At 53.1% G+C, this 24093-nt stretch overlaps 1 protein-coding gene across 6 annotated transcripts in view; it reads left to right on the top strand.

Moving 5' to 3' along the window:
- PLCG1 (phospholipase C gamma 1) overlaps window positions 1-24093 on the top strand; it is a 94764-nt gene that overhangs the window by 66715 nt on the left and 3956 nt on the right. For 4 of the 6 annotated variants that reach the window (XM_073309727.1, XM_073309729.1, XM_073309726.1 and 1 more), the window contains 18 exons: window positions 25-145; window positions 2717-2885; window positions 4751-4873; window positions 5782-5883; window positions 6906-7093; window positions 8218-8418; window positions 8928-9047; window positions 10449-10629; window positions 11069-11146; window positions 13448-13551; window positions 14258-14354; window positions 14566-14638; window positions 15177-15334; window positions 15845-15941; window positions 16768-16992; window positions 17973-18121; window positions 21116-21230; window positions 23094-23255. In XM_073309727.1, the coding sequence (XP_073165828.1) occupies window positions 25-145; window positions 2717-2885; window positions 4751-4873; window positions 5782-5883; window positions 6906-7093; window positions 8218-8418; window positions 8928-9047; window positions 10449-10629; window positions 11069-11146; window positions 13448-13551; window positions 14258-14354; window positions 14566-14638; window positions 15177-15334; window positions 15845-15941; window positions 16768-16992; window positions 17973-18121; window positions 21116-21230; window positions 23094-23255 (2463 nt within the window). The remainder of the gene's footprint in view (window positions 1-24; window positions 146-2716; window positions 2886-4750; window positions 4874-5781; window positions 5884-6905; window positions 7094-8217; window positions 8419-8927; window positions 9048-10448; window positions 10630-11068; window positions 11147-13447; window positions 13552-14257; window positions 14355-14565; window positions 14639-15176; window positions 15335-15844; window positions 15942-16767; window positions 16993-17972; window positions 18122-21115; window positions 21231-23093; window positions 23256-24093) is intronic. The other 2 variants (XM_073309730.1, XM_073309728.1) reach the window with 1 other exon arrangement.

The following is a 24093-nucleotide window of genomic DNA, read 5'->3' as shown; positions in this document are numbered from 1 at the left end:
GTTTCCCATTGGGTTCTGTTTTAGTGGATTGCTGGGATGGCCCTGATGGGATGCCCGTGATTTACCATGGACACACCTTAACCACCAAAATCAAATTCTCTGACGTCTTGATGACCATCAAGGAACATGCCTTCATGACCTCTGAGTAAGTAGAACAGGTGTACAAAAGGCAGAATCTTCATGGGTCTGATCCTGATTCAACTAGGGTGAAACTCATGTTTGTGCAAAGGACACACCTGAAGCCTCCAAGCAGGGTTAAGTGAGCGTGAAGTGACCCATGCAGGCCTTTTGCTCCTCCTTCCCCCCCACCCCCCCAATGTGTTTAATTTGTTAGGTGCTGGGGCTCAAGCAATTTTTTTACTTTCATAACTGATGTGCCAAGCCTAGAGATGCTAAGGCTCAGCCCTGGCAAGCCCTGGCACAAATTAAGCACTGTTGCCCCCACTGCACAGGGGTGATTTCACCCGTAAAGAATGTCCTCATTTGGTCAACGTCTTGGGAGTTCTGTCCCTGGCTCTCTCATGGGATCACTTTGTGATGCTGAGCATGGTATTTATGCCTCAATTTTCAATTGTCAGTTAACTTTGGGTGCCCAACTGGAGACACTTTTGGTCCAGGTACTCAGAGGAGCTGTGAGCCCCCAGCTCTGGCTGAAGTCCGTAGGATTTATAAGTGCTTGGCATGCTCTAAATCTGGCGGGGGAGTGTTAACTGAGCACCTAGAATTAGTAACACTTCTGAAAATGTAGGGCCTAACTTCTCTCTAGGTTTGAACTTGCTGACTCTACTTGATAAGTCTGACTAGTGTCCTTGCTGATAAACAGGGCTCCTAGAAATCCATTTGCCATGGAAAAACACAGAAAAGCACAGAATTTGCGTTTTTACAGAGACTCTTTTTAGTTTTTTCATTTTGTGAAAGAGTAAAAACATATATTAACCATTGACTAAATCAGGGTCTCAAGCATGCGGCCCGCCAAGTAGCCCACCCCCAGCCTACCTCCAGGCCAGGGGTGGGCAAACTAGAGCCCACGGGCCGCATCCGGCCCATGGGATTGCCCCCTGTGGCCCTGCAAGCCCCACGCCGCTCCCGGAAGTGGCCAGCACAACTATGTCCCTGCGGCCCGGGGAGGGATGGGGGGCAGAAGGCTTCATGCGTTGCCATGGCTTCCAGGCACTGCCCCCTGCATCTCCCATTGGCTGGGAACGGGGAACCGTGGCCAATGGGAGCTTTGGGGGAGGTACCTGGAGGAGCGGCAACACAGCACACAGAGCCCTGTGCCCTTCCCGCCCCTGCCGGGCCGCAGGGATATGGTTCCAGCCCCTTCCTGGAGCGGAGCGGCGCAGGGGCCAGGGCAGGCAGGGAGCCTGCCCTGGCCCTGGTGTGCGCTGGTGCCACCGCAGAGTCTGAACCCCTCCTGCACCCCAACCCCATGCTCTGAGCCCTCTCCTGCACCCTGCACCCCTCCTGCACCCCACACCCCAACCCCCTGCCGCACCCTGCACCCCTCCTGCACCCTCCTGCATGCACCCTCCTGCATGTAGCAAGGCTGTAGATTACATTAGAAGGCAGACAGTTGTAGAGCACCTGGAAAGCAGGAAACATAAACTGAATGAAAAGAAATGAAAACAAGATGCTGAAAGAGCAGGGCCACTAATAGCAGTAAAGAAACAATGCACTGTGTCTGGATCGTTGTATTAATTGTATTTTATTATAATGATTGATGGCACTGGTAGACTTCGAACTTGCTTAAAAGTTGTAAACATATCAATAAAATGTTGTGTTCAACTGATACCTATGTATATTGTGGCTAAGGAAACTAAAGTTTAGAGTTACATTTTTAATTGTGGAAAAATGCGGAGTTTTATGGTTTTTATTGGAGAATTTTGTTTTTTTATCACTGAAAACTAGGATCCCTGCAGATGAATGTGTCCACTGTGCAGGGACTAAATGTAATTTCTCTGGTAGCCTGGGATTTTCTGGGACAAGTGATGCTTATAACCTTAGTTAGTGTCCTCTGATGTTGCAGCCAAGGGCTTATTTTCCCCTTTGTACTCATCATGTACAACTTTTTTCCGTGATGGTTTTTATGTGACCCTCGTGCACACATGGACCGTACACCAATGATCAGACACTGAAGTTCTTCTTGCTAAACTGGTACAGCAACAACTCTGACTATGGGCTCCTGTCCTACCAATGGCACAGATGTGATTGTTTCTCCACAAGAGGGCCATGGTCAGCAGGAGGCACCAAAGTGTCTGCTTGTGTTGTGTATTATAAATACATTCACCATATTTGTAGTCTGTTTGGTTCCTACATGAAAGTCATTGTCCTTCTCTGTGTTGGTGGGGAGGAAAATTTTTGTTAGCTTAAACTCAACTGGGCGGCATCCTGCAGTTTTTTGGGAGGTGTCTCTGTTCCCGCTCTCAGCCCAGTCCTGAATTGCAGCGTACAGACGGACTCTACTGGGCCAAGGGGCAGAAAACTTCTGTTCATCTTGGTGGGGATTAGAGTGAAATCTATAATGTCCAGGGGATGAAAAGGAAGCTGAAACCAGACTGTGTGGAGAGTAACTTGTAGAGTTGTCTAGTTGGCAACTGGGAAATTCCTGCAAGTTGGTGCTAGTAGTTAATGCATGCAGTTACAGAATGTTGACTGTCCCCTAGTCACCACTCTGTTATTTAACCCCTTTGTTCCCTCCTGCTTTTCCACCTACCAGATATCCCGTCATCCTGTCCATTGAAGATCATTGCAGTATTGCACAGCAGAGGAACATGGCTCAGAATTTTAAGAAGGTTTTTGGGGACATGCTCTTGACCAAGCCGGTGGATATATCTGCTGACGGGCTCCCCTCTCCGAACCAGCTGAAGAGGAAGATTCTCATTAAGGTAAAATTTCCCTTGTGGCTGGTATCTCAAATGCAAAGGAAAGTAGGGGGTGGAGGTGGGATCAAAGGCACGCTTACCTAGGCATTGGAAGGGCTCATCAGTGATTTGAACCTTAAAGGGACAGTGCATGTTGATTTTATTTGGGCCCATTTCCCGAGAAGGTTGGATTAGATTGGATCTTTTCTAGCGCCTCTAGGAAAAACCAATCTGGATCCAGATACTAATTTCCCCAAAGTTCAGGGTGCTTTGGATTCAGGAGTTTTTTTCCCCCCTTGTCTCCAATGATCTGGTATTTGTACCGTGGGTCTCCTTGATCTGCTTCACTGTCTGGTTACCATGGCACCTTGCGCTGGCAGAGAATGCTTTCTACTCCGCTGGAAATGCAGGATGCTCTAAGGTGGGGAGGGGGCATGAAACTGAAAACTAAACAGAATTGGGGAGAGCCTCTAACTCCTCTATCTTATTGCCCCCTGGAGGCCACCCGGGAAATGGATAGAGATTGTTGTTTTTAAATATCCTGTGGGACTGAATTAGGGAATTCAGATCCCTGCTCTGAAATTCAAGCAACCTCCAGACAGAATCTCCTTCTGTAGTTTTTTGGAGTCATTTCTTTAGAACCTCAGTGGTTTAATTCTAACCCACTGGTGAGTGTGTGTTACAGATCTCCCGGGGTGCAAAGCCACAGAGGAATCTACAGAGCTTTAGAACTGGCTGTGGCCAGCTCATGTTTTAAGGTCTGGAGGGTCTCTGGTTCAATCCCTGGCATGTTGGCCAAGATGGTACTGTCACATAATCTCTATAATAAATTCTAAAGGACTCTTCCCAGAGCCACCATACATCTGGTAGGGACTGAGATTGGAAACTCTTAGGGACAAGGCCTGGTTTTGCTATGTGTTTGTGGAGCCCCTAGCATAATGGAGTTCTGGTCTATGACTGAGTCTCCTTGGCACCACCGCAGTACAAAGTGCCCAGTGGGGTTTTTGACATCACTGAATTTCTTGACCCTTCTCTGCAGCGTGGAGGGAGATCTTTTATCCATAATTATGATCTAGAGCAGGGGTGAGCAAACTTTTTGGCCCAAGGGCCACATCGGCATTGCGAAACTGTATGGCGGGCTGGGTAGGGAAGCCTGTGCCCCGCCAAAGAGCCTGGTTCCCGCCCCCCCCAGAACCTCCGAGCCATCCAACGCTCCTTGTCCCCTGACCACGCCCTCCCGGGACCCCAGCCCCTAACCACCCCGGGGACCCCACCCCTTATCCAACCGCCCCGACCCCTGACTGCCCTGACCCCTATCCACACCCCCGCCCCTAACTGCCCCCCAGGACCCCACCCCCTATCCAACCCCCACTGCTCCCTGTTCCCTGACTGCCCTGAACCCTATCCACACCCCCACCCCTATCCAATGCCTCCTCTCCCCTGACTGCCCCCCTTCCCAGAACCTCCCCCATCCAACCGCCCCCTGCTCCCTGTCCCCTGACTGCCCCCCAGGACCCGTTGCCCCTTATCATTACCCCCCCCCCTTACCATGCTGCTCAGAGCAGCAAAGCCTCGTCACCTGGCCAGAGCCAGCCATGCTGCCTGGCAGGAGCAGTGAGCCAGAGCGCTGGTGTCGCGTCACGCTGAGGCTGCAGGGGAGGGGGACAGTGTGGGAGGGGCCGGGAGCTCAGGGGCTAGGCAGGACGGTCCTGCAGGCCGGATGTGGCCCACGGGCCATAGTTTTCCCACCTCTGATCTAGAGGGTACCCCTGGCAATAGAGCTGAAGAACATTAAGGTCGCTCAGATCGGGGCATAAACAGGTGAACATGGTCTCTTCTGGGGCCGCTGCTTCCTCTAGGGTATTTGATCCGAGTGTCTCATTCTGCAGCACAAGAAGCTGGCGGAGGGTAGTGCTTATGAAGAGTTGCCAACATCTGTAATGTATTCGGAGAACGATATCAGCAACTCCATAAAGAACGGGATCCTCTACCTGGAAGATCCCATCAATCATGTATGTTTCTTTCTGCGGCTGCCACCTCATCCACTTCCTTCAGGTTACTTAGAGATTGTTTGCTGGGGATGATTCAGCCAATCTGAGCTTGTAAACTAACAATAACTCTGCTGGGAAAATCATTAGCATGTGCATGGTAGGGAACCATCCTGCCTGGGAAGGGGGATGTGAAAATTACTTAGGGGTTTTCTCACTCCTCTGATTATGTGACACTGAATGTGCCTCATTTAATAGATCAGGTTCCATTACTGCAGTGAGTTATAAATTAAGTCCAGAATTTTCAGACCTGGGTGCATCTAAATCCATATTCAGGAACCTGACTAAACAGCCTGATTCTTATGGGTCTGAGCACTTCTGTTGTTTCAGTTTTACTGTGTGCTTTTGACGGCCTTTTCTCCAGTCAGTTTCCCTGGTTTTTTGTATAGATCTTTCACACGCATGTTTTGAAAAGGAGGGAAGTGCAAGGGTGAAACAACAGGAATTGCCTGGGTGACTCCGGGTCTAGTGTGGAACCTGAATCTACTCTGAACGTTGGTTTTTTAACTAGATTTCCAGTTGACCGTATCCCGTTAAAGTGTGCTGGGGAGTTCTCAGTCTGATCCCGCATGAGCATCAGTTTGCATCACCAAGCTACCCACGCGTTGATGCTGTTGTTGCTCAAGAGTATCTCTTGAGCTGAATTAGCAGGGTGTAGTTGAGCTGGTGGTGTCTTGGAAGCTTGTCTGGCTTGTACCTTTTATCAGTGCCATTGATCATTGTCTTACATGAGCCTTAAAATTCACCAATCACCTTCCCTCGCTACCCCCCAACCCCACCAACCACAGGGCTGAAAATCCATCCAAAGGTATAAGGTCTGCTGGGTGCTGTTTGGATGAATTCCCTGTACAGATCTTTCTCTTTCCCTACAGGAATGGAATCCGCACTACTTTGTCCTGACCAGCAGCAAGATCTATTACTCTGAGGAGACAACCGGCCACCAGGGAAATGAGGATGAAGAGGAACCAAAGGAGGTGAGGGAGATGCTTTCAAAGGGGTTGCCTATGCTCAGAGCCCCTTGAAAACCTCCATTTCATGGACTGCCCAGAAGTCGTGAAATTAGCCCAATACCGTGACTTTTCCGGCAGCAGGGAAGTGGAAGCGGAAGCAGGCAGCCACACAGCCCGGTCTCGTGCTCGGTGCGGCGCGTAGTGGCAGCGTCATGTCGGAGTAGCTGTGCAAGGGAGGACTCAGCGGTTGGTTTCACGAGAGGCACAGTTGCCAGTGCAACCACCGCCGCTTGGCACACAAGCAGCCGTGGCCTCGGCAGGCATCCACACGTGCCGATCTCACGCTCGGTGCAGCTCGTAGCCTTCGTTCCACGCTGCAGCAGTGCAGGCTACTGTGCCTCGGAAAAACCCAGCCCTGGAGCCCGCCCACGCCGACACTGCTGCTCCAACATGACACTGCCCCGTGCTCTGAACAACACCAAGCAAGAGATCAGATGCCCGCTTCTGCATCCCCACTGTTGGAAATATCGCAGCAGTGCGGGGGCGACTCAGGGGCTGTGCAAGTTCTGTGAAATTGACTGCTTTACCCATGATGCTACCATGAATTTCTCCCCTCCCTCCCCCCCCCCCCCCCCCCCCAAAAAAAAGTCCTTGATTTTCTCAGGGCCTTGCGTATACTAAGTGGCCTGATTGTCTGAGAAGCTGATCTGAGCATTGATTTCAGCAGTGCTCAGAACCTCTGAAAATCAGGCTATTGCTTTACCCCTCTGTGCCTCAGTTTCCCTATCTGTACAATGGGGTTAATGACGTTTATGCAACCCTGGGGATGGTCTAGGCCCTGGGACATTCTATGCTGAACAGTAATGGATGTAAATAACTGGAGTCCCAAGGGATTTATTTTAGTAGGAAGGGGAAGGGAGTTCAAACACTCATGGTCCATAGCTGAAGGCCCTCTGCCTCTGAGAACAGCAGGCCCCTTCCACAGTGGGCTCAGCTGAAGTGCTGGTGCTCAGTGAAGTGGGAGATGTATCTCTGCCCCCTGCCAGGTGAGCAACAGCACTGAACTTCACTCTACTGAGAAGTGGTTTCATGGCAAGCTGGGGGCCGGGCGTGATGGGCGCCACATAGCAGAGAGGCTGCTGATGGAGTACTGCATAGAGACAGGTGCCCCTGACGGGTCTTTCCTAGTACGAGAGAGTGAAACCTTCGTAGGAGACTACACCCTCTCTTTCTGGTAAGGATTTGCAGCCCCTTTCACCAGCTCTGAAGTAGCCTTAATCCGTGATCCCTTATCAGTACCTCTAACTTCTGTGTCAAGATTCCTGGGTTCAATTCCTTCTCTGCCACTGATGTGCAGTGTAACCTGAAGCAAGTTACTTGACTTCTCAGGGCCTCAGTTTCTCTACCTGGGATGCAAAAATGGAAATCCAGAGTAGAACTTGTGGTTATTTTGTCTCTGTATTTGGCACTGGTACAACTCCTTCTGGAATACTGTGTCCATTCTGGTGTCCACAATTCAAGAAGGATGTTGATAAATTGGAGAGGGTTCAGAAAAGAGCCCTGAGAATTATTAGAGGATTCGAAAACATGCCTTATAGTGAGCGACTCCAGGAGCTCAATCTGCTTACCTTGACAAGGAAGGTTAAGAGGTGACTTGATCACAGTCTTGAAGTACCTACTTGGGGAGCAGGCATTTAATAATGGATTCTCCAGTCTAGCAGAGGAAGGTCTAACACGATCCACTATCTGGAAGTTGAAGCTAGACAAATTCAGACTGGAAATAAGGTGTAAGTTTTTAACAGTGAGAGTAACTAACCACTTGAAACAGTTTACCAAGGGTGGTGGTAGATTCTCCATCACTGGCAATTTTTAAATCAAACTGGACGTTTTTCTGAAAGATCTGCACTAGGAATTATGGTGAGGCAGATCTTTGGCCTGTGCGATACATAAATTACAATTATGAATAACGTGCCCTAGAAGATGATCCTTCCTAACTCAGGTAGTAAGCCATCGGCTTATGTCTTTAAGCATGTTGGATTTCCTCTTCCGTGTGCTGCTGACCTCTTTGGTATGGGTGTACATTGATCACGCCTTTGTCCTGTTTAATGTAATCCCTGGACCAAGGGGGGCCATGCATCCTAGATTTCTTTACTGCTGGTGTCCAGTTTAGCTGGGCCATAGCCTTACAGAAATGACCAGCTAGCGATTAGCTTGAGCCAGTCACATGATGGCATCTTGCCCAATCAGTTTGCATTAGGGAATGGCTCTCTCCCTGTCTGCCCAGAGTCCTCACTCAGGTTGGATGCTGGGGCAGGCAGTCAAGAGCAAGCGTCTCTCTCTCTCCTTGTTCTGACCCAGGCGCAATGGGAAAGTGCAGCATTGCCGCATCCATTCCCGGCAGGATGCCGGCAGCCCCAAGTTCTTCCTGACCGACAACCTGGTGTTCGACAGCCTCTATGACCTCATCACCCATTACCAGCAGGTGCCTCTGAGGTGCAACGAGTTCGAGATGAAGCTGACTGAGCCGGTGCCGCAGACCAACGCCCACGAGAGCAAAGAGTGAGCGCAGCAGGGCTGGGGGAGTTCCTAACCACGTGGCTGCCCAGTGATCTCCTAGCGCGCTCCCCTCTCCACTTCACTTTGGCCCTGTTGTGCCCCCCCCCGGTGCTGGAGCATGAGGCAGTGCTCTGCGTGGTATCTGCAGCCTGCTATCCTGCCCTTCTGACCCTGAGCCATGTGGCATTTGGGGGTAGAGGGCAGGGATGATGCTTTGTAGGATGCCTCCCGCTTGCCACGGTTACCGGACCGATCTGTCCTACTTCTGTGCTCCTTTCATCCCCAGGCTGTCTCTGTTGAGGGGGTGAGATGGCCCTTAATCACTACAGATACTGTCCCTCTCTCCACCTCCTGTCCGTGTCACGCGCTCCCACGTGAACAGAGAAACCGCCACCAGTGGATTTGGTTACATTGCGTCATGAGAGGGACCTCGCCCTAGATTGATTCTGGGGCTCAGTCGGATGTGTCTGGGACACGAGCACTCACTCACGTCATGGTGTCTTTACCCAAAGGTGGTACCACGCCAACCTCACCCGGGCCCAGGCCGAGCACATGCTGATGAGGGTGTCACGGGACGGAGCCTTCCTAGTGCGCAAGAGGAGCGAGCCCAACTCCTATGCGATCTCGTTCCGGTAAGCTCCCGGGCTGGAAAGTGGGCGTGCGCATCTGTGCGCTTGTGGATGCGTCCGTCCGTCTGTCTCATGGGGAAGGTTTTGTTTATGCCCTGGCCTTCAGCACTCAGGTCTGATGCTGCTACGAGAGGGTTGTGTTGCTTTGGGTTTGGCTTGGGAATCTCCACCGCGACGCATTGTTTGCTCTCTCAAGCGCCTTCACTTTTCCTCTGTGTGGCCCCTTCCTTGCGCCCCTCCCTCGGTGTGTCACTGTGTGTGGGGGAAATCCTCGCCCGCTCGTGCTTAGCGCACTATAAACCCCTTTAAATTGCCGGCGAGTTTGCATTAAGGGAGCCGTTTGTCTGGTCAGGGAGGCGTTCCTGCCGAAAGTTGAGCCCATGCAGATCCTCCGAGATATTCAGGTTTCAGAGTAACAGCCGTGTTAGTCTGTATTCGCAAAAAGAAAAGGAGTACTTGGGGCACCTTAGAGACTAACCAATTTATTTGAGCATGAGCTTTCGTGAGCTACAGCAGCTCACGAAAGCTTATGCTCAAATAAATTGGTTAGTCTCTAAGGTGCCCCAAGTACTCCTTTTCTTTTTGCGAGATATTTAGGTGCCTACTTCCCATTGATTTCAGTGGGAGACAGGTGCCTAACTGTCTTTTGAGGATCTGCACCGTAGTTCCTCTGCATTTGCTGTGATGAAGCGCTGCATTTGATAAGGGCTGTCAGGGTCCCTGTGTCCCTAATAGCTGTGCTAGTTCATACAGACAGTTGGGCCACTGGATTCTGCAGCACCAAGCAGGGGAGGCCCAAATCCCTTCCCTCTGTCCCAATAGCCATTCCTGCTCAACCCTCACCTTGCAGGGAAGAAGAACCAGGCCTGCTGGCGAAGCGTTTAGACACAGGTGGCTCACGAAGCTGCCCTGTTCTGGGGATGTTCACCCCAGTTGCCTGCCATGTCGGGGGGTGGTTCTCCGGCTCTTGTCCCTGTGTTGCCTCATTAACGGGTGTGGCCTTCAGGATCGGTGGGATCATGCTTTAACTATCAGGGGGTTTCATAGTGGCTCGGCTTCATTGCAAGCTTTAGACACATCCCTGAGTTTGTGTCACCCTTTTCTGACCTGTGGTGGTGCTGCATATGCCATTCTAGTGCTTCGCTCAGATCTCCCCTTGCTCAGGGAGATGGGCATCTGGCTCCACAGCGATTCCTGGGTGATCTGGGGTGGCTCGCCTCTTCCCTCACTACTGGTGCTAGTGTTCTCTGCTCAGCAGTGCTGCTGGGTAGTCAGGGTGGCCCCAGGCATGGAGGGAAGGGGTGACGGTTGGGCTGGGGATCTCATTCTCCCAAGTGGCTGCCTGGGAAGGGGGTTTCTCTGGCTGTTTGCCAAGCAGTGTTTCCGGTCGTCTCGGCCTGGCAGGGCGGAAGGGAAGATCAAGCACTGCCGAGTGCTGCAGGAGGGCCAGACTGTGCTCCTGGGCAACTCCGAGTTCGACAGCCTGGTGGATCTGATCAGCTACTACGAGAAGCACCCGCTGTACCGCAAGATGAAGCTGAGGTACCCCATCAACGAGGAGACGCTGGAGAAGATTGGGACGGCGGTGAGCGTGAGGCAGGCCTGCTAACGGGTCAGGGGAGGAAGGGACTCAGCCCATCTGGAGCGAGGGCTTGGCTCTGATGGCCTGGTCTGGAGCCATTTGCCTGCCTCTGGCCATACGGAGGTTGAGCGAGTGTGTGGTTCCTGCACAGCCAAATTAGCAAGAGGACCTGGGATCCCCCCACCCTATACCTTGGGTACGCACAGCCTGATGTGCAGCCCCAGAGCTCTCGTGGGCTTCAGCGAGGTTTGTGGGTGCTCAGCACCTCAGATCCTCTGGTCAGCACGTGAGTTTAGACAGGGTCTGTTTCCTACGCGCCAGAGCCCTTCTGCACCTCTAGCGTCTGTGGCCCTTTTCCGTGGTAGCAGCAAGAAAAGGGGCTAGTTCTCCCCGCAGCAGATGCTTGGTTTCAAGTGACAGCGTATGTGCTTTTGTTTTATAGGAGCCAGACTATGGAGCCCTTTATGAAGGACGCCATCCGGGATTCTACGTAGAGGCCAATCCCATGCCAACCTTCAAGGTATTCTCTTGCTGTTTGTCTTTACGGGTCGATTTTAATGGCCTGCTTGCCCAGCTCTGCCCCTGGGGCTTTCAGGCTTGCCCCACCATCCAGCTCTGCTCTTGGGCTCCCCCTCACCCCCAGTTCTGCCCCCCATCTCCCATCACTGCCATTCTGCTTGCCCCTGGGGCTGCCCCCGCTGCCAGAGGCCAGACCTTTGCTGAGGGGAAAAGAGGAGTTTCTGGTGGCTGGAAGGCTGGGCTGCGTGTGGACACTTTGGAGGACCTGACCCACTGCCCTGCTGTCAGGAACCTCCTTCTCCTCCATCCCCAACGCCTGCTGCCTAGACAGGAGTCCGTGCTGCTGTGCCTGGTTCCTGGCCCCTCTGTTGCTCTCAGAGAGGGGGAGGGCGGGGGTGTTCCTGGCTTCGTCCCAGCCCGTCGCTAGAGTGCGTGTGCGTGGGTTTGGTCCAGTTCTAAGGTCGGGTCTGTTGTTGTATCGCTGAGAAAGTCGGCCGAGCGTGGTTCCCTCAGCGCGCGTCCCCATGGCATCTCATGGGTCTCTTCATCTGTCCTGCAGCCTTCGTGCAAAAGTGCAATGTGATCAAATAGCCCCCGGCGGCAGCGCTGGCTCCGGGGACTGCAGTGCTTTTGGCCCTCCCTGTGTTTCAGAGGGCTGCCTCTGAGATCTCCGGGAGGGCACTTCAGTCCCCACCAGTCGAGCTCCCAAGAGAGGGCAGAATCTGCTTTTCTCCTGGTGATCAGAACAGGGTGCCTGGGTTCAAATGATCGGCTCTGACTCCCCCAGCTGGCAGCTTCTGGAGGGGCATGATCTCCCACTGGCTGTTGTTGCATACTGTGGATTCCACTTCATAACAGTCCTGATGTTCATATTAGCAACTTCCAGTTAATGGCAACATTTTGGCTGGGAACCTCATTATTAATGGGGTTCGAATATTGGCAACAGGCATGCCGCTTACTAGCAACTTTGTTTCTTTTTAAGAAAAGCCCTGGCTGCAGACAGGGAAGGAATTGCTGGAATGCGCCTTCTCTGTCTGCAGCCCTTGAAACCGGCCTGCACACAGGGACTGCACAGGAGGTGAGGGGCTGGATGGCAGGGCAGTAGCTGGAAGGGGGCTGCAGCCCAGTTGCCAGGACTGCATGGTCTCTCTATGCTCTTCAGGCTGCACCTTGCTGGGGGACTGCATGCAGGGAAGGAAGTGCTGGGACTAGCAGAGCCCCTGCCTCTGGAGAGCTCAGGAAGAGGTACGGTGCAGCCTAACGGCCCCCCAGTGCCCCCCTTCCTGCTGCTGTCCTGCCAGCAGGCAGGGCTGCAGCCAGGAAAGGCACCTCCCAGCATTTCCTTCCCTGGCTCCTGCCTCATGCACCTGCCTTCCGCTCATTAGCAACTGCCAGATAATGGCAACTTTTTGTGGGCAACCCAGGGGGATGCTAATAAGTGGAATCTCCTGTATTTCTTTTCATGGGGTTCCTAGCAGTAAGAGGAAAGAAACAAACCACACGTTGGGTTCCTGTTTTGTTTCTTTTTTTAAAATCTGCGTGCGAGTTTGTATCATTTGTGTCTCGTCTGCAAAGCGCAATTGCAAGGGCTGAGTGCAAACTGCATTGTTATGTGCGTTGTGGGCCACTGCCTGTCTGACCATTTGACCGTGTAAATGTCCATTTGCACGTGATGTCTCCTGATCTGATTGTGCAGGGAGACTAAGTGTCCAATTGCGAACAAGCCGTGTAGAAAACCAAGGCCAAGCTGTGACCTGTATCTGTCATTGCTTAGTCCAATAGCACCATCAAGCCGGGCAGGGCAGCTATATTTCCTTTACTCACCTCTCTAGCAGCCAGGCACAGGAATGACAGAGAAACAAAATGCAACCCCAAACCAGGAAGAGAGAAACTAGGGAAAATCAATGGCTCTTGCATTTGTGACGGCTGCCATCTTGGCCAGCACACCAGGGGTAGAACCAGGGTCCTCCAGAGCTAAAAGCTGCTACAGCTTGAGCTAAGGAACCCAGGTTCCCTAACAGATGTGTAGCCTCTATAGACCGGTACAGCTAGGTACCAGTAACACACTCTCAGCAGTGGGTTGCACATTGTCCTGTGATGGTTGCTAGATCCTGGCTCTTGGTGGGTGCCCTTAGGCGAGCGAGCCCTGCTTGTGGAGTGGTTGTGCGTAGGTTCTTTGTTACCCCATGATCATACCTGCCATGGCAAGTGGAAGGTGAGCACTTGAAGGAAGGAGGCCTCATGCTGGCCTTGGTGTCAGCTGCCCAGCCTCATGCCTGGTGGCCCTCTGTCGTTTTTGCAGTGCGCTGTCAAGGCCCTGTTCGACTACAAGGCACAGCGGGAAGACGAGCTAACCTTCTTGAAGAACGCCATCATCCAGAACGTGGAGAAGCAGGAAGGAGGCTGGTGAGTGACTGCTGTGTCTGCCTCTGGTGGATGCCAGAGGATGAGCTTGGTGACCTTGCACCCATCCTAGCAGTTGGGTCCCAAAAGCCAGCAGCCTCAAAGGAGAAGCCAGGGGTCTGCCAGGGTCATGGAGATGGTTGCAAAGGAGGGGGCATTGCTGCTGTCCTGTCCTTGTCCTGTAGATGAGCAAAGGACGCTGGTCTCTAGGACTGTCCATCTGGCCCCAGCACTCAAACCCTTCCTACTTTGGAGGGGCACGTGGGGCTGGAGAAGAAGTGAGTGAAATTGAGCGGAAGGTCACAGTAAATGTGGCGGTGGAAGGGGGTTGGGAGGGACGGGCCCATGAGCCTGGACAAGTGCCTCGCTGTGAAATGGCTGCCTGTCAGTGGAGTAAACTCCACCGCCGCCCATCAGCTTATAACGAGCCATTCAAAATACAGTCCACGGAAGTTGTTACATAGACCCTTTTGGAGGGCCATGGGTGTCCCTCTGTGCCCGATGCCAGCAGGGCTCACACAGGGGTGTGGTGAGAAGGGCCAGGTTCTGCCAACGCTGCTGGGGCCATACAGCCGCTCCAGGAGCTGGGCCCTTCCCAATGTGGAGCCTCCTTAGGTTTGTGTTCTTCTGAGATCCCAGGAGCTCCGGGGTGGCTCCCTGGGGCCACTGGGGACTGTTCTGACAGGGGCTGCACCTTTGTCTCTCCCAGGTGGAGAGGCGATTATGGGGGCAAAAAGCAGCTGTGGTTTCCTTCCAACTACGTGGAGGAACTAGCCAGCCCCGGTGGCCAGGAGCCTGACAGGGAGGTGAGCGCGTTTCCAAGTGCCTGGGAAGGGATGGCGGCGATGCCTGCGGGAAAGTGGCTGTGTCTGAGCCAGAGGGCAGTGCTGTCCTCCAAGCTGCTGGGACACATGCCCCATGCTCAGGGCTGGGGTGCTAGGGTGGCTCTGGGGTCGGGGGGCAGGCTTGCTGCTGCACTAGTCAGCTCTGACATGCCGGCCTGTGATGCATTCCCAGCAGCAGCTAGATGAGAACAGCCCCCTGGGAGTCCTGCTCGGAGGCACCCTGGATGTGCCATCCTGCCAGATAGGTAAGCACTGGGGTGGGGGTGGGGATGGCAGCTTTCTCATTCGCACCCAGGCACGGATCTTGCAGGGAGCTCCCTGGTGTGAAGGGGCCTGGTTTCCCTCTCCGCCCACAGCAGCCCCAGTGCCTGGAGCCCAGTGCCTCCCCTCCCCTCCTGTCCCACCCTGCATCCTCTGGACATCTGGGGCACAGGTCTTGTCTGGAGGCTTAGGGAATCTCCTGCTTTGAGCTCAGGAGCAGCGCTCAGCAATGGACTCCGGGGTGGCGTGAGCCTGCTCCCCCAACTCTGGGCAGTGAGACCAGGAATCAAGCCCAAGCCTCCCCTAGATCACTGGCCCATTTCTCTCCCCGCAGCTGCTGCCTCATCTCTGGTCATCATAAACCTGGAGGCCAGCGGATTGGGTGCAGCTTGGGGCCTGGCCATAGGAAATCCACCCGACACTTGTTCCTTCCCCTCCCCTCACTAATCGCAGTTCAGAGTGCAGAGGATTTGGCTGCGTGAGCGGTTGTGACCTTTCCCTTCCCTCCCTCTCCCATCACAGCCATCCGCCCCGAGGGGAAGAACAACCGCACCTTCGTCTTCTCCATCAGCAAGGCATCCATGTCGCGCCTGTCCATGGACGTGGCGGCTGACACGCACGAGGACTTGCTGGACTGGGTGAAGAAGATCCGGGAGGCAGCCCAGACTGCCGACGCCAGGGTGAGTCTGGAGAGCCACTTTGCCCTGCAGGGCCCTAGCATCCTTGGGGATGGACGCCAGGCCCTCCTGGAGCTGGCTGTCATGGGAACAGCGGGGAGCATTCCTTTCCCCAGAGGGCTGTTCTAGGAGGCCAGGCTGGTCACAGAGAGGTAAAGATGGCTAGTTCTCTGGTGGGTGGAGGCAGGCCAGGGAGAGCCCTACAGTGTGGGGTGGAGGTAGGGCGGAGGCAGCTTGTAGTCATGAATTTTCATAGTGATTGAGGGGCACAAGCCCCACTGAAGGTCACTAGGACTTGTGCTCCTAAGTCACGTCGGGGCTTTTGAAGTCCCCCTGCCCGACCCGCAAAGGCTTTCAGGGACCATGGTGTTTCCTAGTGCAAAGCCCAGCAGCCTCTGGTCAGGGTGACTAGTGATCCGGTGACCCGTGCTAGCTCGGCAGCCACGGTCACCGCTGGGCACGTGCTGCCATTACTGTAGGAGCCTTGGTAACTTTGTCTCTCTCTCCTGGCAGCTCTCTGAAGGGAAGATGATGGAGAGGAGGAAGAAGATCGCTCTGGAGCTATCGGAACTTGTCATCTACTGCCGGCCTGTTCCCTTCGATGAAGAGAGTAAGTGCGGGTGCTGGTGCACAGCAGACAGGCTGCAGGTGCATTATAACCCCACACAATGCCCCCTAGCACAATCTGGCCTGACTGCCTGTCAGAGGTGGGCTGAGATGCTGGGTGCAGAACCCATTCGATTTAAGCAGAAGTTTGGGGTTCAAGGCCAGACTGGAAATAATTTGCGGTCAAGCTCCTAAGATTCCAAGCCCCAGGTGGTGGAAATCTCCCACAGCCAGCCGTTCTCGAGAGATTTCAGCCACCTGCCAACGGGATCTGGCCCAGAACCAAAGCCACCACAGTGGGTTCGGATCTGGGGATTCACGCCAGGCTGTCCAAGCTGCCCGGGGGATATTGAGACACAGAGCTCCCCTCAGAATTAATGGTGGCTCTGGCAATCTCAGCCATCTGCCCCTGCGCCCGCACGCCCTGGGGAATAGCAGGTGGAGGGCTCTGGAGGATGCCCAGAAGCTTCTCAGATCTAGATCAGGGTTAGAGGAGGGAAGAGCTGTGTGGCCACAGATTGCCCAAGGGAGAGCCAGGGGAGGGCCAGGAGAGTGTCTACAGCACGGGCTGGAGGAGGGGGGCAGTGGTCCAGGGGTTGGGCTTGGATTTGGACACTTCTCCAAGCCGCCGCCCCCCCTCTCCCGCCACATCAACTGCAGGGTATTTGTTAGTCACACACTGAAGAGGCCTGTGTCAGGGAGTCAGCTTGCAGGTGGGAAAGGGAATGCCAACCCTGGTGGTCTCCTGGAGGTGGGAGCAGCTCACCCAGCCTTGTCCAGGGGCGATGGAGCTCCTGCATGATGAATGACTGCTCCGTGTCTCCTGGCAGAGATCGGCACAGAAAGGGCCTGTTACAGGGACATGTCGTCCTTCCCCGAGACCAAGGCGGAGAAGTATGTCAACAAGATCAAAGGCAAGAAGTTCCTGCAGTACAACCGGCTGCAGCTCTCCCGCATCTACCCCAAGGGCCAGCGCCTTGACTCCTCCAACTACGACCCTCTGCCCATGTGGATCTGTGGAAGCCAGCTGGTGGCGCTCAACTTCCAGACCCCAGGTAAGAGCTGCCTGTCAGGAGGAAGAAGGGGAGGGGGGCAGGGGGCATAGCTTGGGTGCCACACAGAGCTCCCAGTTAAAGGTGCCCTGCCAAACCCCGCTCCCTGAGGAGTCACAGCCTGATCCCTATGTCGAAGGTCAGTCCCACCCAGCCACTTGCCCTTCCCATAAGCGCTTCAGGACACACAGGGTCACTAGCATGCGACGCCACCTGCGATCGCTGACACCTGAGTAGAAGAGTGGGATAGATGAGACTCCGTTTGCAGCCTGTCTGACCCATTCCCTCCTGCAGGCAGAGGGACTTCATTCCTCCCGGGGGCAGAGAACGCTCTGCGGCGATCACCTCCCTCTCTAGCGCAGCATGCGATTCTGGTGTTCAGTCCCAGGCCCCACATTACTGGGGGGAGACTGACCCCCTACATAGGGAACAGCAACAGAAATGCAGAGGACTGCAGGAACAGACCAATGGGGAGAGAGAGAATGAATGAGGGCCTGCGTTGCAATGCGTGCAGGGGGGATGGAAGCCTATAGGTATTTAGGGGGTGGGGGGGATCCTCTAGGGCAATGGTTCTCAACCTTCTTTCATTTGCAGGCCCCTAAAAAATTTCAAATGGAAGTGCTGCCCTTTGGAAACCTTAGATATCATCTGTGGACCCCCAGGGGTCTACAGCCCACAGGTTGGGAACCACTGCTCTAGGGTGCTACAAGAGGGGATACCCAGTAGTAACAGGATGGAGTTAAACAGGGGAAACTGGACATCGGGGCAAACAGCGTATGATGTACCACGCTGTAGAAGGGAAGAGGTGGAGGAGCTCCCTGGCTTGGGACACTGAAGCCTAGGCTGGGTGACATGTCATTCAGTGCCCTGTAGGGACAGAGCCTATCCTGGTGCTGGGGCAATGAACTGTGCACTCCAATAACTTCTCTGATTGTGACTGCCAGTCCGTGTAGAAGTGATCACTCCCTGCCTGTCTTTCTCAGACAAGCCCATGCAGATGAACCAGGCCCTGTTCATGTCCGGCGGCCAGTGTGGGTACGTGTTGCAGCCGGCCAACATGCGGGACGACCTCTTCGACCCCTTCGACAAGAGCACGGTGCGCGGGCTGGAGCCGCTCTCGGTCTCCATCGAGGTTTGTACTGGCCTGCGGCCCTGCCATTACCTGGTTACTTTTCCCCTTATGAAGAGAATGGCTGTCCCTGCTGCGGTCCCCAGACTGCCCCACCCTGTTGTGTGGGGGGAGTAGAGGACATCTGCCAACAGCTCTGTTCCTGGTTTGGCTGAGCCCTTGCTGGAGGTGAGGGGCTTGGCTGACTGCGTGGGAGAGGCATGTGGAATCAGTCCTTTTAATCCTACCTGGGGATACTGGTAGAGAATTATGTTCCTCCCCTATGCCTGTCATCCTCTGGCCTCTTCTCACTCAGATTGTCACGTGCTCTTTATTGGGGAGGCTTTGTCCTGGCCCCGTTAATACCTGCGTGATTTGGATTTGGGCAGCAACTCTTGAGCCAGAACCAAGCCCAGATGCAGTATGCTGCCTTGAGTCTAGTGGCAGGGTCTGCTTGGAAGCATAAGAGAGAAGAGAGAAACACCCCCTGGAACTGCCAGGGAGGAGCAGAGGAGAAAAATGACCATCTTCTGTCACCAGCAGGTGGTGCTCCGCCCCTGCAGGACCACAGACTCCTAGGGCAGCTGCTGTCCAATCACCAGTGTGATTCCGGCTTCAATTAGAAGTGTATGTGAGGGAGGGAAAACGCATGCACGCACGCACGACTTGTCGCCAGAGTGATGCTCTCACAGGTGGTTCATTAAGGTTGACTAAAAACACCATGACCCCTTGCTCCAGGCCTGCGAAAATTGTAGGGCAAGACATGAACCGATTCCCCAGATATAAAGATCTTTCCCAAGCAACCCAAAGCAAGCTTTCCCCTTCCCCTCAGTTAAAGCCCCCCCCCCCCCCCCCCGGGAGCCTGAGGAAGTAAACTAGCTTTGCAGTGTGACCTGAAGGTTAACAAAGATCAAGAGAGGCCTGCAGGGCTCAGCTGGTCTCTACAGCCAGGATATTGTCCAGGGGAGAGAGAGGCAGCTTCCCAGAGAGCAGGGACTCAGAGAATTTGGGGCTAAATCCCAGCTGCCTTTCAGCGAAGTGTTGCAGGTCGGTATCGTTATCCCCATTTTAGGTGGGGAAATTGAGGCACGGAGCGGCAATTGTTAACTCACTGGCCCAGCTACTCCCTGGGGTGCGTCTGAGGCCCAGCAGGGATCAAACATGTTGGGGGTAAGAGGTGGTACCCATTGCGCTTTCTCAGGCTTTTCATGGTAGTGAGAGGATTCCCCTTGGGGCTTAAGAAAAGCTGGGTCCTGGAAGGTTTGATGCCCAAAAGATTTACCGGGCCTACTGACCCTCAGAGCCAGCGAGAGATCTATCCACAGGGAACGTGGGGTCACCTCAGGCATGGCTTTCCCCTATGGTATCCCTCCCTGAGTCTTGCCTGAGCTGCTGATGGCCTATTAAAGGGTAAAGGCATCTGACACTGTGCCCTTTGTCCTTAAGCATTTAGCTATAATAATATTACATCATTCCCGAGCAAAGACCCCCTGATGTCATTTGGGGTCTAAAAGGAATTCCCCTTCCTGGAGGATAGTTACTGCTGTACAGACCAGGTGCACTGGGGAAAGGTTGCCTTCAATTGTAGCATCTGCTGTACCGGTAAGGCAGGATGGCCTCCCCAGTGAGGGGGCCTTGGTCATCCACGCCAAGATAGTGGTTCTGAATTGGCTAATAAGGGATAAAACCTTGCAGTCGAATGAAAAAGGAAGGAAGTGTGGGTTCCATGAATGGGGCTGGGAGGCGAGACATTTGGGTTGTATCCTTGGCTCTCTGCGTGACATTAACCCTTGGGCCACATTCTCCACAGTGTGTGTAACAGGGTTATCTTCTGGACCAGAAATAGGGCTGATCCTGCTGTTCAGGGATGTTATATTCAGTAAAGTTTGCTGTGATCCTGAGCGAGATGTGCAAGGGAACAGAGTTGTTCTCGCCCCACTCCACATCAGTCCATTTATTCCTACCCCTCCACATCAGACAGTCGTACTGTGCCCCTCTCCCTGTAGGTTGGAGCCAGGGCCGCTCCACTGGAGAACCCCCAAGGTTTCCCCAGGTTGCTGTCTTTCTGCCCCAATACTAAGCACCCCTAGGAGATTGAATGGCCTATATTAGATGTCAGAAGAGTACTCAAAATCTTCCTCAAGCACATGGAGCCATATCGGAGGTCCACAGCACTTTTCATCTTGTATCATTGTCAAAGGGAAGGAGGCCTCTAACTCCTCCACAACAAAAAAGCATCAAGGCATCTATTGTCGAAGCCAATAGAGCCTCTGGAGTGAGTCCACCAGACAGCATTAGAGCCCACTCCCTGAGGGGTTCAGCGACCTCTTGGCAGAAGATCTGGTTCTTCACATAAAGAAATCCGTCAGGCAGCTAGTGACAATCAGCATTCACAAAACACTCAAGGGTGATGTCCTTTCTTCTTCGGATGCAGCTTTGGGAGCAGGGTACTTCTGAATGTGCATCCCCAGTAGTAATCCAGGCTCAGCGCACGGTTTTAATCCTCCTCCCACTCTGGGGTTGAGAACTACTTAGCATATCCCGCAATATAGAGTGTTGAACGGGGGTGAGGGAGAAGAGAGGAAAAATTTCTTCTTACCTGTGAATTTGCCTTCTAATACCTTCCCTGTTTGACAGTCTGGCTCACCTGGAGAAGGATTCACTTCTAGAATTGAAGTTACTGCTTCTATCCTCTGTTTTCCCACATTAGCATGGAACATGTGTGTTTGCATTAGGGAATATTGGTCTATTCCCTAGGGCTCTGTTACAGGTTCCCATGTTGGGCGACATAGTGGTATATGTAGTTAATAATGTTCAGCTTTGGAAGCTGTCATTCTGGGGTTCTGCAGAGGGTGGTCCTGCCTTTGGGCTGGCTGTCAATCTTTGTTCTGCTTGCAGGGGGAGGGGGAGCACCTTGCAGTACAGATTGTCAGACACAGTGGGTGTAAGACAATTCACAGGTCAGAAGGCAATTTTCCATTCTCCTCATTACCTCAAATTCTTTCTTTCTTTTTCTAGATCCTTGGGGCACGACATCTTCCCAAAAACGGGAGGGGGATCGTTTGCCCGTTTGTGGAGGTCGAGATGTCTGGAGCGGAGTACGACAATGCCAAACAGAAGACGGAGATCGTGGGTGAGTACCCGGGTTGGCTCTCCCAATAGAGCTGTGGGCGCAAAACAATCTCGGGTGCAGTTTGTGCCTGCGAAAAGGGAGCCCCTGATAGAATGTGCTTCTCCCTGTTTGTAAACAGTTTCCCTTCCCATTGACCCTGGTGTGTGATCTGACACTTGGGCATGCATCTTCACTGGGGGAAGATAGTGTGTTAGCGAATACGAGGGAAATTCCTCTTGAAGACCCAGCACTTTGTAGTTTTAACAGGAGTTCGGCTAGGCTTCTCCACAGTCTGTACATCGACCTGCCGCTCTTCACCAGGATCTTGCCTCGTGTTAGCTGCCTCTGCCTCCCTCCTCCACACACACACTTTACTGCGGCTCTCACCTTTGAGCCTGTAGGCATGGGGCCAGCGAGAGGCTTAGGAAGCCTCGTGCTCATGCTAAACATTCGTCCTGAATATACTGTGGGCGCCGTTTGATGTGGTGAGCAGCGTTGCACACCCTGCAGATAGCTCAAAGCTTCACTGAGCCAAGCAGGGGCTCTGTTCCGGTACTGCCTGGTGTGAGCTCAGTGCTATTGGGGGACATGTCAATGTGAGAAGCACATTTCCACCTGCAAACACCACAGTTCCTGTAGAGACCAAGACTGTAAATGAAAGAAGCTAGCAAACCTGCCCTCTCCCTCCTCCCCCCCCAACGCACACACAATTTCTCTGTTATTTCAATGTGTTTCCTCTGTATTGAGAGCACTTCGGGGATAGCCATTTTCATGGTTTTCCCCTCTATAGACAGCTGGGATGAAATTCACCACGAGTCACTTGCCCCTCTGGCTGAAAAGATCCAAAGAAACCTCCATCAGAGGAGCAGAAACCCTTATCTGTGTTCCCTTTGAAGGGATAACTTTTAATTCTAGTACTTGCTATTTAAAGGGGGGGAAGGGCACTGTCAGAAAATGAATATCTATTTTTAAAGGGGCCGACATTAAAGAATTCCAGTTGACATTGTCCCTTCAAAGAGTGTAACCCATGCCACACTGCAGGTGCTTGTTCTCCTGAGGGAAGCGTTAGGAGAATTCTTCCTCGCCTCAAAGCATGCTGGGCTGCTCGGAGACTCTTTGAATGATTTGCCATTTGTTTGAAATGCCAGCTAATGTAGAACTGAGGGTGACTGGCAAGTTTGCTGGACTCAGTCACACGCCAAGGCACAGTGGCAGGGTTTTGAACTTCGTGCCATACCGTCGAAGGAGGCGTGAAGAAATGTTTGTTTAACCGTTACAGCGGGGGAGTGGGTGTCCACTGTCCTGGGTTCACTCCCTGTTGCACCATGGACTTGAGGCGTGAAATGGAGCAAGTCACTTGAGCTGTCTGTGCCTCAGTTTCCCTCTCTAAGGTTTATAAACGCTGAACTGCCTGACTGAGCAGAATGATTAATGAATGCTTGTAAATAGCTTTGAGAACCTCTGGTCTGCTGCTGGCTACTTTCTTTTGAGGCGCTCCACAAGCAAAGGTGACTCTGGTTGCTGTTTCTTATGTTTTGATTTTGTGTCCTGAATACACAGTAGGCTAACTGCAAGGCCAGCTAGAAAGGAAAGCTGTATTGTGGTAGCACCTAGAAGTCTCAGTTATAGGCCAGGACCCTGTTGCGCTAGGTGCTGTACAAACAGAGCTCAAAGCCCAGAGCTCCTGGACAATTGTTGTTAGATCTGTATGTGCCAAAGGAAACAAGATTTCTGGAAGGGAGCAGTTTCCAGGGTTCACTCCAGACACTAAATGAGCCAAACTTCAAGTATATTTTTCTGAGAAATCAAACAGGGAGAAGCGTGGGGACAAAGTGAATGTTGGGGCTGGTTTTTGATTGATTGATTGATTGTGCTTTTAAATAGCGGACAATGGCCTGAACCCATTCTGGCCCCAGAAGCTCTTCAATTTCCAGGTCAGCAATCCCGACTTCGCCTTCCTGCGCTTCGTGGTGTATGAGGAGGACATGTTCAGTGACGAGAATTTCTTGGCACAGGCCACGTTCCCAGTGAAAGGCTTGAAGACCGGTAAAGTTGTGTGTCTCCACGTGTGTGTGTGTCCTTCCTGCTGTCACGCAGACTTTGTGGCGGAAGGACCTGTCTCAGGGTGGGTCGGCAGCATGGCAGAAAACAGTGCTCACATCCCCTCTGATCTGCCCCTCTGTCCCTAAGTCCCCTGGTCACCTTCTGGGGATGGCGTAGGCCAGCGGCCCTTGCTCCAGGTCCATCAACTTACCCTCTTCCTGGGTTGTGTCCAAACCCTCCTACATAGGAAATCACTAGGATTCTGCTGCACGTGGGATGCACCCAACAGACTGAGCTTTGCTCCCCTAGCCTCCTAACTGCAGAGCCATGCATATTGTGTGGAGGGCTCCGCTGGTGCCCTGCTCCCTTTAGGGATGTATCAGTTATTTGGTTTCTGGGTTCAGGAGGGCACTGGGGGGAGGGTGAGGCCTGTATCCCTTCAATTTACTTCTGAGCATGTGGCCTTGGTGCAACAAGCCCCCATTGCTGCCTTGGGTCATGCTCACAGGGCTTGAAATGGGGAAGAGCTTTTCAGATAGTAGGCAGCTTTTTAATCCAGCAGGAAAATGCCTAATGAGATCCACTGCCTGGAAGCTGAAGCTAGGCACAGTCAAATTAGAAATAAGGTGGACATTTAACAGAGGTATTTACCCATTGGAACCATGTGGCTAGGGACATGGTAGACTCTCCATCCCTTGCAATCTTTAAATCCAGATGGGATGTCTTTCTAAAAGGGATGCTGTAACTCAGACAGAAGTGATGGGCTTGATGCAGGACATATAGGGTGAGAGCCTCTGGTCTGTGCTATGCAGGTCACACTAGAAGGTCAGACCAGTCCCTT

This window comes from Lepidochelys kempii, chromosome 13, assembly GCF_965140265.1.
Source record: "Lepidochelys kempii isolate rLepKem1 chromosome 13, rLepKem1.hap2, whole genome shotgun sequence".
In the NCBI taxonomy this organism is placed as follows: Eukaryota; Metazoa; Chordata; order Testudines; family Cheloniidae; genus Lepidochelys; species Lepidochelys kempii.
This window is presented reverse-complemented; position numbering and strand designations above follow the sequence as displayed.